Source organism: Tursiops truncatus, chromosome 2 (assembly GCF_011762595.2).
Source record: "Tursiops truncatus isolate mTurTru1 chromosome 2, mTurTru1.mat.Y, whole genome shotgun sequence".
Lineage (NCBI taxonomy): Eukaryota > Metazoa > Chordata > Mammalia > Artiodactyla > Delphinidae > Tursiops > Tursiops truncatus.
Window position 1 is genome coordinate 5,328,023 of NC_047035.1, and position 12,683 is coordinate 5,340,705.

At 49.7% G+C, this 12,683-nt stretch overlaps 1 protein-coding gene across 5 annotated transcripts in view; it reads right to left on the reverse strand.

Moving 5' to 3' along the window:
• Nucleotides 1-655: 655 nt before the first annotated feature.
• The window catches only part of EML1 (EMAP like 1), a 197,951-nt gene continuing 185,923 nt past the window's right edge, over nucleotides 656-12,683 (reverse strand). For 3 of the 5 annotated variants that reach the window (XM_073800056.1, XM_033850622.2, XM_004322808.4), the window contains 5 exons: nucleotides 5,749-5,846; nucleotides 5,551-5,638; nucleotides 4,135-4,230; nucleotides 2,749-2,879; nucleotides 656-2,182 (listed from right to left, as the gene is read on the reverse strand). In XM_073800056.1, the coding sequence (XP_073656157.1) occupies nucleotides 2,057-2,182; nucleotides 2,749-2,879; nucleotides 4,135-4,230; nucleotides 5,551-5,638; nucleotides 5,749-5,846 (539 nt within the window). In that variant the 3' untranslated portion in view covers nucleotides 656-2,056. Of the gene's footprint in view, nucleotides 2,183-2,748; nucleotides 2,880-4,134; nucleotides 4,231-5,550; nucleotides 5,639-5,748; nucleotides 5,847-8,894; nucleotides 9,711-12,683 lie in introns of those variants that run through there. The other 2 variants (XM_033850621.2, XM_073800057.1) reach the window with 2 other exon arrangements.

A 12,683-nucleotide genomic window follows, 5' to 3' on the forward strand; every position in this document is an offset into this window, starting at 1 on the left:
CCTAGAACCTAGGCCTAGAACTTGCCTGAGAGGTGGTAAGTGGTGGTACGTGGCCACTGCTTCCTATGTTAATGAATACCTGCAAGGTTAATACTGAGAATTTCATTTAAAATGTAGGCAAGTATGAAGGTAGCAATAATGATTTATATACATACCCCTTGTCCATTATCGAGCTTGGAAAATACATAAAAGTAGATCTTATAACTTTTGAGTCAATAAGGGTTTCCTTCCCTTCTCTGATCTGGTTATTCCTTAATTATTAATTTAAAAATGATTATTTTTGCCAATATTTACATAACCAAGTAAACTAACAACTGGGTATGGTAATTAAGCTAAATGCTTGGGAGTTCCCTGGTGGCCTAGTGGTTAGGATTCTGGCCTTTCACTGCTGTGCCCTGGGTTCAATCCCCGGTCAGGGAACTGAGATCCCACAAGCCACGTGGGGCGGCCAAAAACAACAACAACAAAAAGTTGAATTCTTTACAGTTGTCTAATCTGATGAATGCTTACACACCATATGCAAACTGCTGTTTTATCTGCAAATGACCCAGGTGAGAAAAAAAAAATCTGGATATGAAACAGAATATTGTGTGAATCATATCTAATTTTAAATATTTTAATTTATATACTTTCATGATTATAGGTCAATAAGAAATCCACTTTTCAGATTTTATTTCATTATAGAATATATTTGATAAGGATACATTACAAACAGAATCATCTTTAATACACATTGTTTACTGGTGCCCGGCATTTCCGCAGCCGGCTGGAGATGGAATAAAAAACGCTCCCCAATGTTCAGCTTCATCGGCCACTCTAAACAACCAGTGCTGTAGAGTTGATGGTTCAGTTCATTTACTTGCCTAGAACAAGTAAAAATCTTAACATTCGTCTTTCAGTCTGTTTATTACTCTTCTATTTTAAAATCTGAGATACATTCCCCAATGTAAACAATAACCTTCAATCTGCCACACAACTGAAATGGATAAGGCCTTCTCTGTTTTACTCATCAGAGCGCAATCTTATTTCATAGCGTAATAAGCCGTCCATGCACAAAAGACAGGAAAAGAAGCTGCCCTTAGTACCTGGTGGAGCCTTCCAGACTTCTCCCCGCTGCAGGGGTATGGTACACTAGAGAGAGATCTTTTTGACTTGGTCTACTTGGTCTTAAAATACAAATATACAATGTCCGTAAGCATTAAAATAGTAAAGCCTAGCCTTACGTATTCATTATGAATTGCTAAAATCCTATACAAGTACGATACCATATCATGCCAATTAATATACAGAGGAAGGTGGCTCGTTGTCTCCACCATTCACCAAGGGCCTGTGAGCGGGGAACAGAGGGGACGTGATTCGTGTAGGCGTTAGGTGGCTGACTGCATATGGTTAGGCAGACAGTCTAGCTGGAACTCTGAAATGCCTGGGTACCCTGCTGCAATAGTTAAGTGAATCTGGAGTAGAATCTGCTTAACACAAGAAGAATCTGACCCCTTTCTCACCAGCCTCCCGGAGGGAGCACTGAATGAAACCTTAGAAAATGTTAACCAAATAAAGTCTTATTTGCATTTCCTGATTCAGTTGTGCAAATCAGTTATCCATTCTCTTCCCCAACGACTTATCCTTTGAGGACCAGTTAATCAACAGCGATCACGATGCAGCACCTCGTTATCATAAATATCTGACTTAGCAACCTCCATGGTGAAACAGTAAAGCCTATATACAATCTTTGAAAAGGCATTCTGTGACCGTTTTTGAAGAGTTCATAGAAAAGTTATGAAGGATACACCAGTCACTTCTTGATGTCACCGTAATGTAAACCTTGGCATCTTTTTTATATTAAGTGTTTTATATATTGTACAACAAAAGAGAGACCTGAATGGCTGACCTGCTGTGATGCTCACCGATCCACTAAGCTAAGGTAACCAGTAAAGGGCATAATTTTCCTGAGGTTTGTGAGAACTCTTCAAACAAAGCAGAAATCACAGTGACCGAGTGAGCGAAACTCGAGTCTGTACCTCCTGGCCCGTTCTGCTCCCCCGGGTTCTTGCCGGGACTAAATGACCCGCCACTGCATGATGCTCGTGTCTTTGCCGCCAGTGGAGATAAGGTGGCTGTCGTCACAGAGGAAATCGACGTTGGTGACGTGACTGCTGTGCCCGCTGTACACGTGGCTGGGAGCCTGGGGAAGAATGATATGGAGGGAGCTGAACGCAAAGCCATCGAGGCGGGGTTGGAAGTGCTGGACGTCTACATTCGTGCCAAACCACACGGAGCCCCTGTACATTGAGAATCTGGTCTGGAGGGGACGAATGCGGGCAGGGAGAGGTTCAACCCCAGAGGCTGCACCAGGCACAGGCCGGCCCAAAGGAGGGAGGACCGGATGCAGGGGTGGAGGGGAGGGTCTTCTAGGAGGAGGGTCAGGTCTGGGAAGAACGAAGAGGGGTGTTCCAGGAACTGGTGTGGGCTCGGCTCAGCATGGCTGGAGCAGAGGAAGCCGTGGTGGACAGCAGAGGGGGGAGGCCCACGAAGTGCAGAGGAGGACAAGCCAGCACCACGTGGGGGGGCGGGGTTCTCCCCAGAGGGCAGTGGAGGGGGACCTGGAGTGCTCTGGGGCAGCCGAATGACGGTCACCCCTGCATCTGTGACTGGTGGCATGACTCACAGCACCTTTCTATTCAATTACCAACAGGCCAGGCAGTAAGTGCGCCCCGTGGGGTAAGGCTAGAGAAGAAGATGAGCCTTTACCCTGAACTGTGAGCAGGGGTAGGAGAAGAGGTGCACTTTGCCAAAGTCGTCACCGGTTGACAGGAGTTTTTTCTCGTGGGCCCGACAGGCAGCATTGATGTCGGTTCCGTCCGAGCCTTCTGGCCACACTCCTAAAACAAAGACCCCAGACAGAGCACTGGAAATACCAGGACACAGGGCCACACTGTGTGGGGACTGGCCATCGAACTCCCACGAAAACAGAAATGTCCCCGATTTAGAAACCACGCCCAAGGAACGCTTCGTCTCAGATGATCTCCCTGCAGGCTGTTCCAGGAAACCCTCACTGCGTATACTGTTCTGCTGCATGAGAGTCGCAGTGACAGGCCTTCAGGGCTTCCACCTCTTTCGGGCCCCTTCTTGATGCTACATCAGAAAGCAGGCCAGAATCCCTGGTTCTGGACATGATGGCTTTCTTTATCCCCAAAGCATCTGATGGGAAGCTGACTAGTCCTAAGCCTGCAGTTTCCTAACTTTTCTTTTTTGGGGGTAACTCTTTACATATGAGAGGCCCTCCAAAGAGCTTTTTAACTCTGGGACTGCCTGTGTGTTTCAGGTGTTCCTTGGTGTCAGCCCTTCATGGCTTCTGTCTGCCTGGTGGCACTGGGCAGGTGGGGTGTCTGCTCACTGTGGGCCGGGTGATGCAGCAGCTCTGACTCCACAGCCCTGTGCCCAGGTGGGCCTGGGGTGTGGTCTGGGGGATGGGATCTCCTGACCATTGCTTCAGGAAACCCTGTTGGTCCCAATAACTTTGGATATGAGAGAGCTGCATGCACATCAGTTTCCTAACAGGCAGATCTAGAGTAAACCCAGGGCGTCCTAGCATTCAACACCAGAAGATGGCAAAACGCCAGCCCTAAGGAGACCTGTGAACTTCTGACCAACTTACTGACTTGCAGTCATACATAAAGAGATTATAAGTACTGCCTTTTCTTTTTTTATTCTACTAAATTGTGGCAATTTATTTTAGACCGTTTATAAACATATTCCTAATCTAAACTTTGAAGGAGGTGAAAAATTTAGTTTAAGGGCCAAAAAGATACAATCAGTCTAACAAATGGTAAATAAATTGATAGGGTACCATCTGGTCCATTTATCGAGGACGTTTGGCACTACCTCATACAAGTGTTCTAGAGAATTATCTCAGGACCCATTTCGTACGAGAGAAAAGGGTTCTGGTTCCTCTCGCCTGGCCATAGCTGGGCAAGCCCTGGCCCTTCCCCAGGGCTGTGGGGAGTGTGTCCTGTGGGGTCCACGGGGTAGCAGAGCAGTTTGAAGCCGACCAAGAGACTTCACTACTATTCGAAAGTCATTCTGAAAGTAGATACATCCTACGTTTGGACAGAATGAAAGGTGCAGAAACCTTACCAAAGACGTGGAATCCCAAAGTGCAGGTGTATGTGGCCCATTCGATGTCTCTCGTAGTTTCCACACTTACGACTTGCTTACAAGCAGAGGGAATCCCTGGAAAGGCAAATGCAGGTCTGGTGACATCAGTGCCAAAGCCCTCTCTCCTTCTTGGGCAAGGCTGGGCCCTCGGAGCCAGGCCCCATCGGCTACAAAGCCCTCTGGGAGGGGGACACCATCCACCTCCCAGCTCTGCGGGGACCATGCTCACTGCCCAAGGCCCAGGGCCTCGGTGGGGACCCCACTTCTTCCGCTTCTTCTCATCTCCTCTGTGTCTGTTCCCCCAGTCTGGCTTCTTTTCTTTGACCACCTCTGGTTCTGAGGCCCCTGTCTGCTCACTGTTCCCCTGGATACAACTCCACCCCCTGCTGTCAGGCTCCCTAGCCCTCTCCCAACATACACTTGGGCACACGCACGCACACACACACACCATCCCTTCAGCTCCGAGTTAGGAATGGAAGCTTACGGAAACCAGTCATACCAAGTACCTGTGGCGTTGCAGGTGATTTGTTTGTTCCCCAGTTAAACTCTCACTAGTGGAGTATGAGACCATGTCTGAGAAGATTCTAGACCCATGGCCTGTCCCTGAAAACCATCCCCCACTCCTGCCCCACATCAGGCAGGGCCTCCTGCCCCGCCCGAGGGAGGCCCCTTCCCTCCAGCACCAGCAGCCCTGCCCAGGCCTGCTCCTCAACAAGGGGGCGCCCACCTCCCCACCCACTGGCTCCTGATGCCTGTGGCCTTGTATCTGAGATGATATTTCCTCTTCCTTAAAATGGGACAAGCCAGAAAGTGCTGTGGATCACCTGAGAGCCTGTGGGTGAAGCACACTGCACTTGCTGGTACCTTCCACCAGGGCAGAGACCGGGCCCTCCTCTGCCCTGGGACCCTGCACTTGGTGCGCGGCAGGTGCTTGCCAGATGCTGGAGGAAGCAGTGCACGGCATGTAGCATGTGCTCAGCAAGTGCAGCCTTCGTCATTCATGCCTCCACTGCGCTGCCCTGCCTGGGCTCAGACCTGGCCAGGAGGGGCTGAGGGAGGAGGAGGGGCCCAGGGGGCTGCTGGGTCTCTGCCCGTGAGGGTGATGCCTTCACGAGGGGCCATCCCTCTTGCCGGGACAGCTCTGACCCACTCTCTCTGCCTCTCCCTGCAGGGCCCCACCTTCTCCTCCTGGAGGCCCAAACCCCAAGTATCTCAGTGCCAAGGCGGAGGTGTCCAGCCCAACTCCTGTACTGTGCAGAGGAGGGGCCCAGGCCCAGAGACGCCATCACGTGCCCAAGTTGTAAGGGGCGTGGGTTTTTGCAGGAGGCCCCATTTGGTCTCAGAGTGAAGGTTCTACGTGATCTGCACCCCGACCACACCTGGGGAACCACTCACAGTAAAGGATTTCATAGTCTCCGGAATTCGACATGAGGAATTGTGAGTTTACAGACCAGTCCAGGTGAGTGATGAAGCTGGAATGACCCTGGGAGAGAACACATGGGTGAGTTTCACTTGCCTTATAGATTCCCACCCACACTGTCGCAATGTGACAAACAACCGCACAGACCCACGAGGAGTGACCAGCCCGCTCACCGAGCACTTGCCGACCCGTGCGTACTTCCTCCCATTGTCACTGACTCCGTATATGTAGATGCAGTTGTCATGGGAGCCTATTGCTAAGAAATTCCCATCTGCAAAAACACGCGGGATTACATTTCAGTTGTTAAGAATAAACATTTTATCAATTACAAGCGATAATGCTAGTGGCCATTACAGAGTTAGAAAAAATAGCCATGAATTATTTCAAAGAGACAAAATTTGCTTTTAAATCACTCCTATACCACTTCCAAAGCTATCTTTTGAAAATCCACATCTGATCAGATTCTGCCCCTTAAAAAAAACCTTCCCTGGCTGTCCCCACTGCTGAAGGATCAAGACTCAGTTCCTCAGTGGGGTCCCCAAGGCCCGCCAGGATGTGGCTGCATCATTCCTCCCTGAACAGACCGGGTTCTCTCAGGCCTCTGGCACACTTCCTCCTGCCCACCCCCTCCCCGCCTGGATAGCCCTCCCCCTCACCTCTGTGCACAGTGCCCCTCCCCCCTGCCTGGAAGGCCCTCCCCCTCACCTCTGCACACGCTGCCCCTCCCCCCTGCCTGGAAAGCCCTCCCCCTCACCTCTGCACACGCTGCCCCCTCCCCCCTTTCTGGAAAGCCCTTCCCCTTACCTCTGCACACGCTGCCCCTCCCCCCTGCCTGGAAGGTCCTCCCCCTCACCTCTGTGCACTCTGCCCCCTCCCCCCAGCCTGGAAAACCCTCCCCCTCACCTCTGCACACACTGCCCCCCTCATCCCCAGCCTGGAAGACCCTCCCCGTCACCTCTGTGCACGCTTCCCCTCCCCGCTGCCTGGAAGGCCCTCCCCCTCACCTCAGTGCACACTGTCCCCTCCCCCCATGCCTGGAGGGCCCTCTCCCCTCACCTCAGTGCACACTGCCCCCTCCTCCCATGCCTGGAGGGCCCTCTCCCCTCACCTCTGTGCACACAGCGCCCCCCTTATTCCTCCGCCGCCCCGCCTGGCCGCTCTTCCAATGGGCCATCAGTTAGCATCTCCTTTACCCAGGTTCCTGGCATCAGGAAGGCTTAAGGAATCAGGCCGTGACGCTCGTGTAGAAACACAAGGGAAGGCGCTCACTGTAATGTAAGAGCAGAGCAGCCCCTGTCGCTGGCAGATGAACCTGCCCAGTGTGAAGCCGGAGTGGGGAGGCCCAGGATGTATGGGATGGAAGCGGGGCCTGAGAGACTAGTCTGGAGGGGGTCAGACCTTCCTGGGGCCAGGAACCGGAAGGAAGGAGAAAGGAACCACATGGGGGCCGGACAACCTGCACCCAGAATGGAGCCTAGAGGAGGGGCGGTCTCTGCCCACGAGCTCGGGGACAGCAAATGCGTCCCTCCTCTCACTGAGCGCCAGTTCCTCCATCCACGAAGCACGGCACCTTCTCATCGAAATTCAGAGGATTCCCTTGGACAATGTCTGTAAAGGTCCTAGCGGTCACTGGCACATCATGAGGTCAATAAGGGTTCTCCCCCCACCTCTTCCCCCTGGTTTTCCTTCTCGCAAGGTAGGAAGACCTACAGGAAATAGCATAGCCTGGCACCATCAGGAAATGGTATTTTCGGAAGTCTTGGCCAATGCCTGGCCAAAATCAAGGTGTTGGCAAGTCAGAGTTAGCCTGTCCAAAGCAGGCTCGTGAGGGGGTGGGGTAAATGGGCCGAGGACTGCCTTAGCTGGGGGATGGGCCACCTTCTGCTGCTGATGGTTCTAGAGAAGGCCAGAGAGCTGCCCGGCAGACCACCTGCACTTGGTCCTCCAACTGACCAAGCCCTGACAATAATGATGATGATGACAGTAAACAGTAAATGCTAACAAGAATTACTATCAAATAATTATGAGTCGACGTTTGTTGAATAACTACTATGTACCAGTACTATTCTAAACTCTTCCTATATTAACTTACTTAATCCTCATAGACCCCTGTGAGGTAGATATTATCTCCACTTTTCAGGAGAGGAAACTGAGGCATGGATGATAAAGTAACTTGCACAAGGTCACACAGGTTTAGAGAAGCTAGGATTCGAACCCAGCAGTCTGACTAGAGCCTGAGCATTTCTTTGCTAAATGCCATTGCCCCTGTGACAAAGAATAACAGTAAAGAACAGCTGAAAATCTGATAAATGATGTATGCACCCTGGCTTGTACACTCTTTTTATTAACATCTTTATTGCAGTATAATTGCTTTACAATGGTGTGTTAGTTTCGGCTTTATAACAAAGTGAGTTAGCTATACATATACATATATCCCCATGTCCCCTCCCTCTTGCATCTCCCTGCCACCCTCCCTATCCCACCCCTCTAGGTGGTCACAAAGCACCCAGCTGATCTCCCTGTGCTATGCTGCTGCTTCCCACCAGCTATCTACGTGTGTACACTCCTAAGCACAACGATCTTTAGATAAGAACGACCGTATCATTTGTTAACTCTAAAATAATGAGCTCTCTTTCATCGTGGAACCATTTGTTATGATTTTGTCTACTCCACCTTTTATGATTTTGACGACTCTAAGTTCCTCATAAGTGAAACCATACAATATTTGTCTTTTGGTGACTGGCTTCTTTCACTCAGCATGATGTCAAGGTTCTTCCACGTTGCAGCATGTGTTAGAATTTCCTTCCTTTTGAAGGCTGAATAATATTCCACTGTATATCACATTTTACTTGTCCATTCATCTGTTGATGGACACCTGGATTGCCTCCATGGTTTAGTTATTGTCAATAAGGATGCTATGAACATGGGTGTACACAGACCTCTTTGGGACTCTGCTTTCAATTCTTTTGGGTATGTACCCAGAAGTGGAATTGCTGGACCATATGCTAATTCTACTTTGAATTTTTTTAGGAACCGCTGTACTGTTTTCTGCAATGGCTGCACCACTTTACATTCCCAACAACAGTGCACTTTTCTCCACATCCTCACCAACACTTGTTGTTTTCTGTTTTTTTTCTTTCTTTTTTTTTGTGGTACGCGGGCCTCTCACTGCCATGGCCTCTCCCGTTGCGGAGCACAGGCTCCGGACGTGCAGGCTCAGCGGCCATGGCTCACGGGCCCAGCCGCTCTGCAGCATGTGGGATCTTCCCGGACTGGGGCACAAACCCGTGTCCCCTGCATCGGCAGGCGGACTCCCAACCACTGCGCCACCGGGGAAGCCCTGTTTTCTGTTTGTTTTGATAGTAGCCATCTTAATGGGTGTGAGATGGCGTCTCATTGTAGTTTTGATTTGCATTTCCCTAATGAGTAGTGATGTTGAGCACCTTCTCACATGCTTACTGGCCATTTGTATGTCTTCTCTGAAGAAATGCCCATTCGAGCCTTTTGCCCATTTTTGAGTGGGTTGCTAGTTTTTTTGTTGTTGCTCCAGGAACACATGCACAGTTGCCTGTCAGGGGACTGGAGGTGAGGGGTGGGTCGCTGCCACTGTGCTAAGAGCTGAAACTGACTGAAATTAACTGCAACTTACCATCCAAGTCTTTCTCTGGAAGTTGCAAGCCTTCAATAGACTCTGGCTTTCCAAAACAGTTCTATCAGACAGATTCTGCCAGTTGCTGTCTAGGTGGAGAGACAGATTCCTGCTGGTTCCTACTCACCATCTTCCCAGAATCTTCTCTCAAACCCCCCCACTTAAAAGTCAACTTTGAGGTATAATCTACACACAATAAAATGCACATATTCTAAGAGTTTTGACAAAAATACCTGTATAACTACCATCTCCATATCTGTTTTTTTGTTGTTGTTTTTTTTTTTTTTTTGCGGTACACGGGCCTCTCACTGTTGTGGCCTCTCCCGTTGCGGAGCACAGGCTCCGGAGGCGCAGGCTCAGCGGCCATGGCTCACGGGCCCAGCCGCTCCGCGGCATGTGGGATCTTCCCGGACCGGGGCACGAACCCGTGTCCCCTGCATCGGCAGGCGGACTCTCAACCCCTGCGCCACCAGGGAAGCCCCATACCTGTTTTTAAAGATGAATGAAAAATAGGATTTCACAATCTCCCTTGGCAATTCACTTCTAACAGCCTAATGAGATTGTAATTTCTCCTTAAAATTCGAAATAGAAAGTTTTCATGTAACGGTTTAAGCTCATTCGTAAATATGTAATAACACTGTCTGCCTCATACATCAAAACCAAGCAGTTCCAGTCAATATGCTGATCAGCGGCCAGATGAAACCCAAGCGCTGCCTATTTCTCGGACCTCCAGAGCACTTTCTCATCCCGTGAACCACGTCCTCTCACCCCTAAACTCTCTATGCCTCACCCCCAGCTCTCTCAGAGAGTACAAAATTCCTAAACTTACTCGACTAAAAGAAGCGGGCATTTGGTCCCAAATAAAAATCAGCTGGAGGACTGACTCATAAGAACAGAGAGCAGGGGTCTGGCCACCTGGAGGAGAAAGATAACACCATAGCCAGTTTCACTGATTGCCTCTTTACAAGGTCTGGGGATGGGTTTCCACACAGCTCTTAACTAAGTCCAACAGTATTTTAAGAGCAGGGAGAATTTGTCCAGCTGTGCAAATGACGAAACTGAGGTTCAGTAACTTGCCTAAGACGACACAGCTGAGTGCGTGGCACGGCTTGACCTGGGCTGGAAGGACGAGTGAACCGTGGGCATGGGAGACAGTGCGCCAGGTGGGAGCACAGCAGGGTCTCCAGGGTAGCTGTACGGCTGCTGTGCACCTGCCCTGCTTATCACACGGGGCAGGTGATTTGGGGCTCCGCAGGAGACTGCTGCACCTGGACGGGGAGCATGCCTGGTGGAGTGCAGGCTTGGGGACGTTGTGTGGGCAGGAGAGAGGTTGGCTGGGTGGCAGGGGCTGCATCCCAGCGGGTCTCTAGTCCCACCTGGAAAGCAGACGTGGGATTCGATGCTGGGGTGATGCAAATGAACACCAGATTCTGGTTCATTCTTATAAAAGCAGAGAAACTCCATGTCTCGATGATACGGATAAGATTAGAGAAGAGATCAATATAATCACATGAGCAATGCATTAGTTCATTGTGATTTTCCCTTTTTCATCTTCACGTTTAGGGTTTTAGATTTTTAATCCAAGTTTCAACAGGTTGAAACTAGACCAGGCAGGCTAAGTATTTGCAGTTGGGCTTAACGAACATGAAATTATCTTCTTCCAATCTCCATTCTTCTTTTAAAAAATTTACAAATTTAATCCAATCAAAACTCCATTGGTCCACTGACAAAGTGCTCTGTAAGTGCTCTGATGTGCGTGTCAACTTCGAGAACTGTCCCTACTACAGTTCTATATTTAATGAACCTACGAGGGGCCTGGCAACCGTAGTTGACTATGGTTTCAGTAAAAATTCACGTAACGTTAGCTTATTAGCATTAGGCCATCTTATGTAAGACATTTCATAAATGAAAACATGTAATAAAATGTGACTGAAATGGTTATCAGATGATCCATTGAAATGCTCTAGGTTTGTGGTTCTCAGGATGCCAAAGAACCCCTCCACAAGCCCACACCCTCTGGGCGATTCTAATGCACGCCAAAGGCTCTGCTTCACCGGCTCCCAGCGTGCACCTGTGTCTGGGACTATCGCTCTGAACCTCCCACTTCAACCAAAGGCCAGATACAGGTTATTAGCCGCTGAAACCTGGACCTCTCACTAGTGCCTGCGGAATTGAGAAATTATCTGAAAGATTTAGTTCTCAGTCCACACGGTTAACTTCAGGGAGCAACTGCTCACCTCTCACCATCCCTGCACAACATAACATCAACCTTAAAGGGGATTTACAAAGCAGTCTCACTTCCACCTGAGCTCATCCTACACAACCCATCTGCGGCAGTAGGTAGGTGTCTGCTAGCGAAGAAATGTCATCATGCGGAAGCCTGGGGAAGGCATTCTGGCTTATTCGTGATTTAACTTGAATTTTCGGCTAGCTAAAACAGCCTATTTGTGGCCTAGCAAACACGCCGTACACCTGCTTTACTCACTAAAGAAAAAGGTGCCTTGACCAGAACTAAAGAATACCCACGTTAAAAATAAAGATTAAATGCCTCTCTTCCTGGGACGCCGGTGCTGGTCTGCCCTCAATGATAAGATTCCTTTTCCAGGCACCAGGTGCCGTCCTGACTTGCTGTGTATGTGCTGTTCTGTTCTTTCTTTTAAACCTTGAAGAAATGTATCCCTGACTTGTGTGAAGTTCTTTGTTCCGACGCAATATAAAACTGCTGAAACCATGCTTCTCTGGAGCAGTGCCGCAGAATTATCTGAGAGGCTGTCTCCTGGGCTTTGGTCCTCACTTTGGCTCAGTTCTATGCCTATTAGAGATTGGCTTATTGATTATTTCCGTCTACATTGCTTGGCGTAGCTGGCAGGATATCAGAAAAACCCACGTGGGGTCACCTGGAGTCTACTTTTCTCCCCCCAGCCTTTGATGTTTATTTATTTATTTATTTAGGGCTGCATCGGGTTTTAGTTGAGGCACGTGGGATCTTTCGTTGTGGTGCACGGGATTCTCTCTAGTTATGGCGTGTGAGCTCCAAGGCGCATGGGCTCTGTAGTTGCAGCACGTGGGCTCTCTAGATGAGGCGTGCAAGCTCAGTAGTTGTGGCGCACGGGCTTAGTTGCCCCGCAGCATGTGGGATCTTGGTTCCCTGACCAGGAATCGAACCTGCGTCTCCTGCACTGGAAGGCGGATTCTTTACCACTGGACCACCAGGGAAGTCGCTGGAGTCTACCCTGGATGGATGCTGGGCAGCAAACACGGACCCTTTGAGCCCCAGCCCCAGCCCCCCAGCTTCACAGCACTCTTGAGGTTGGTTGGTTCGGTGAGTTTTTCCTGATGTCTGGATCTTCTTGTATGAAGTGGCAGTCCATGACTTTTATTTGAGCTGCTACCTTAAGACCTGGACTCTTAAGGGGGTACCAGTACATTTCCTAGGTGAAAGGAACCTAGTGGGAAGTT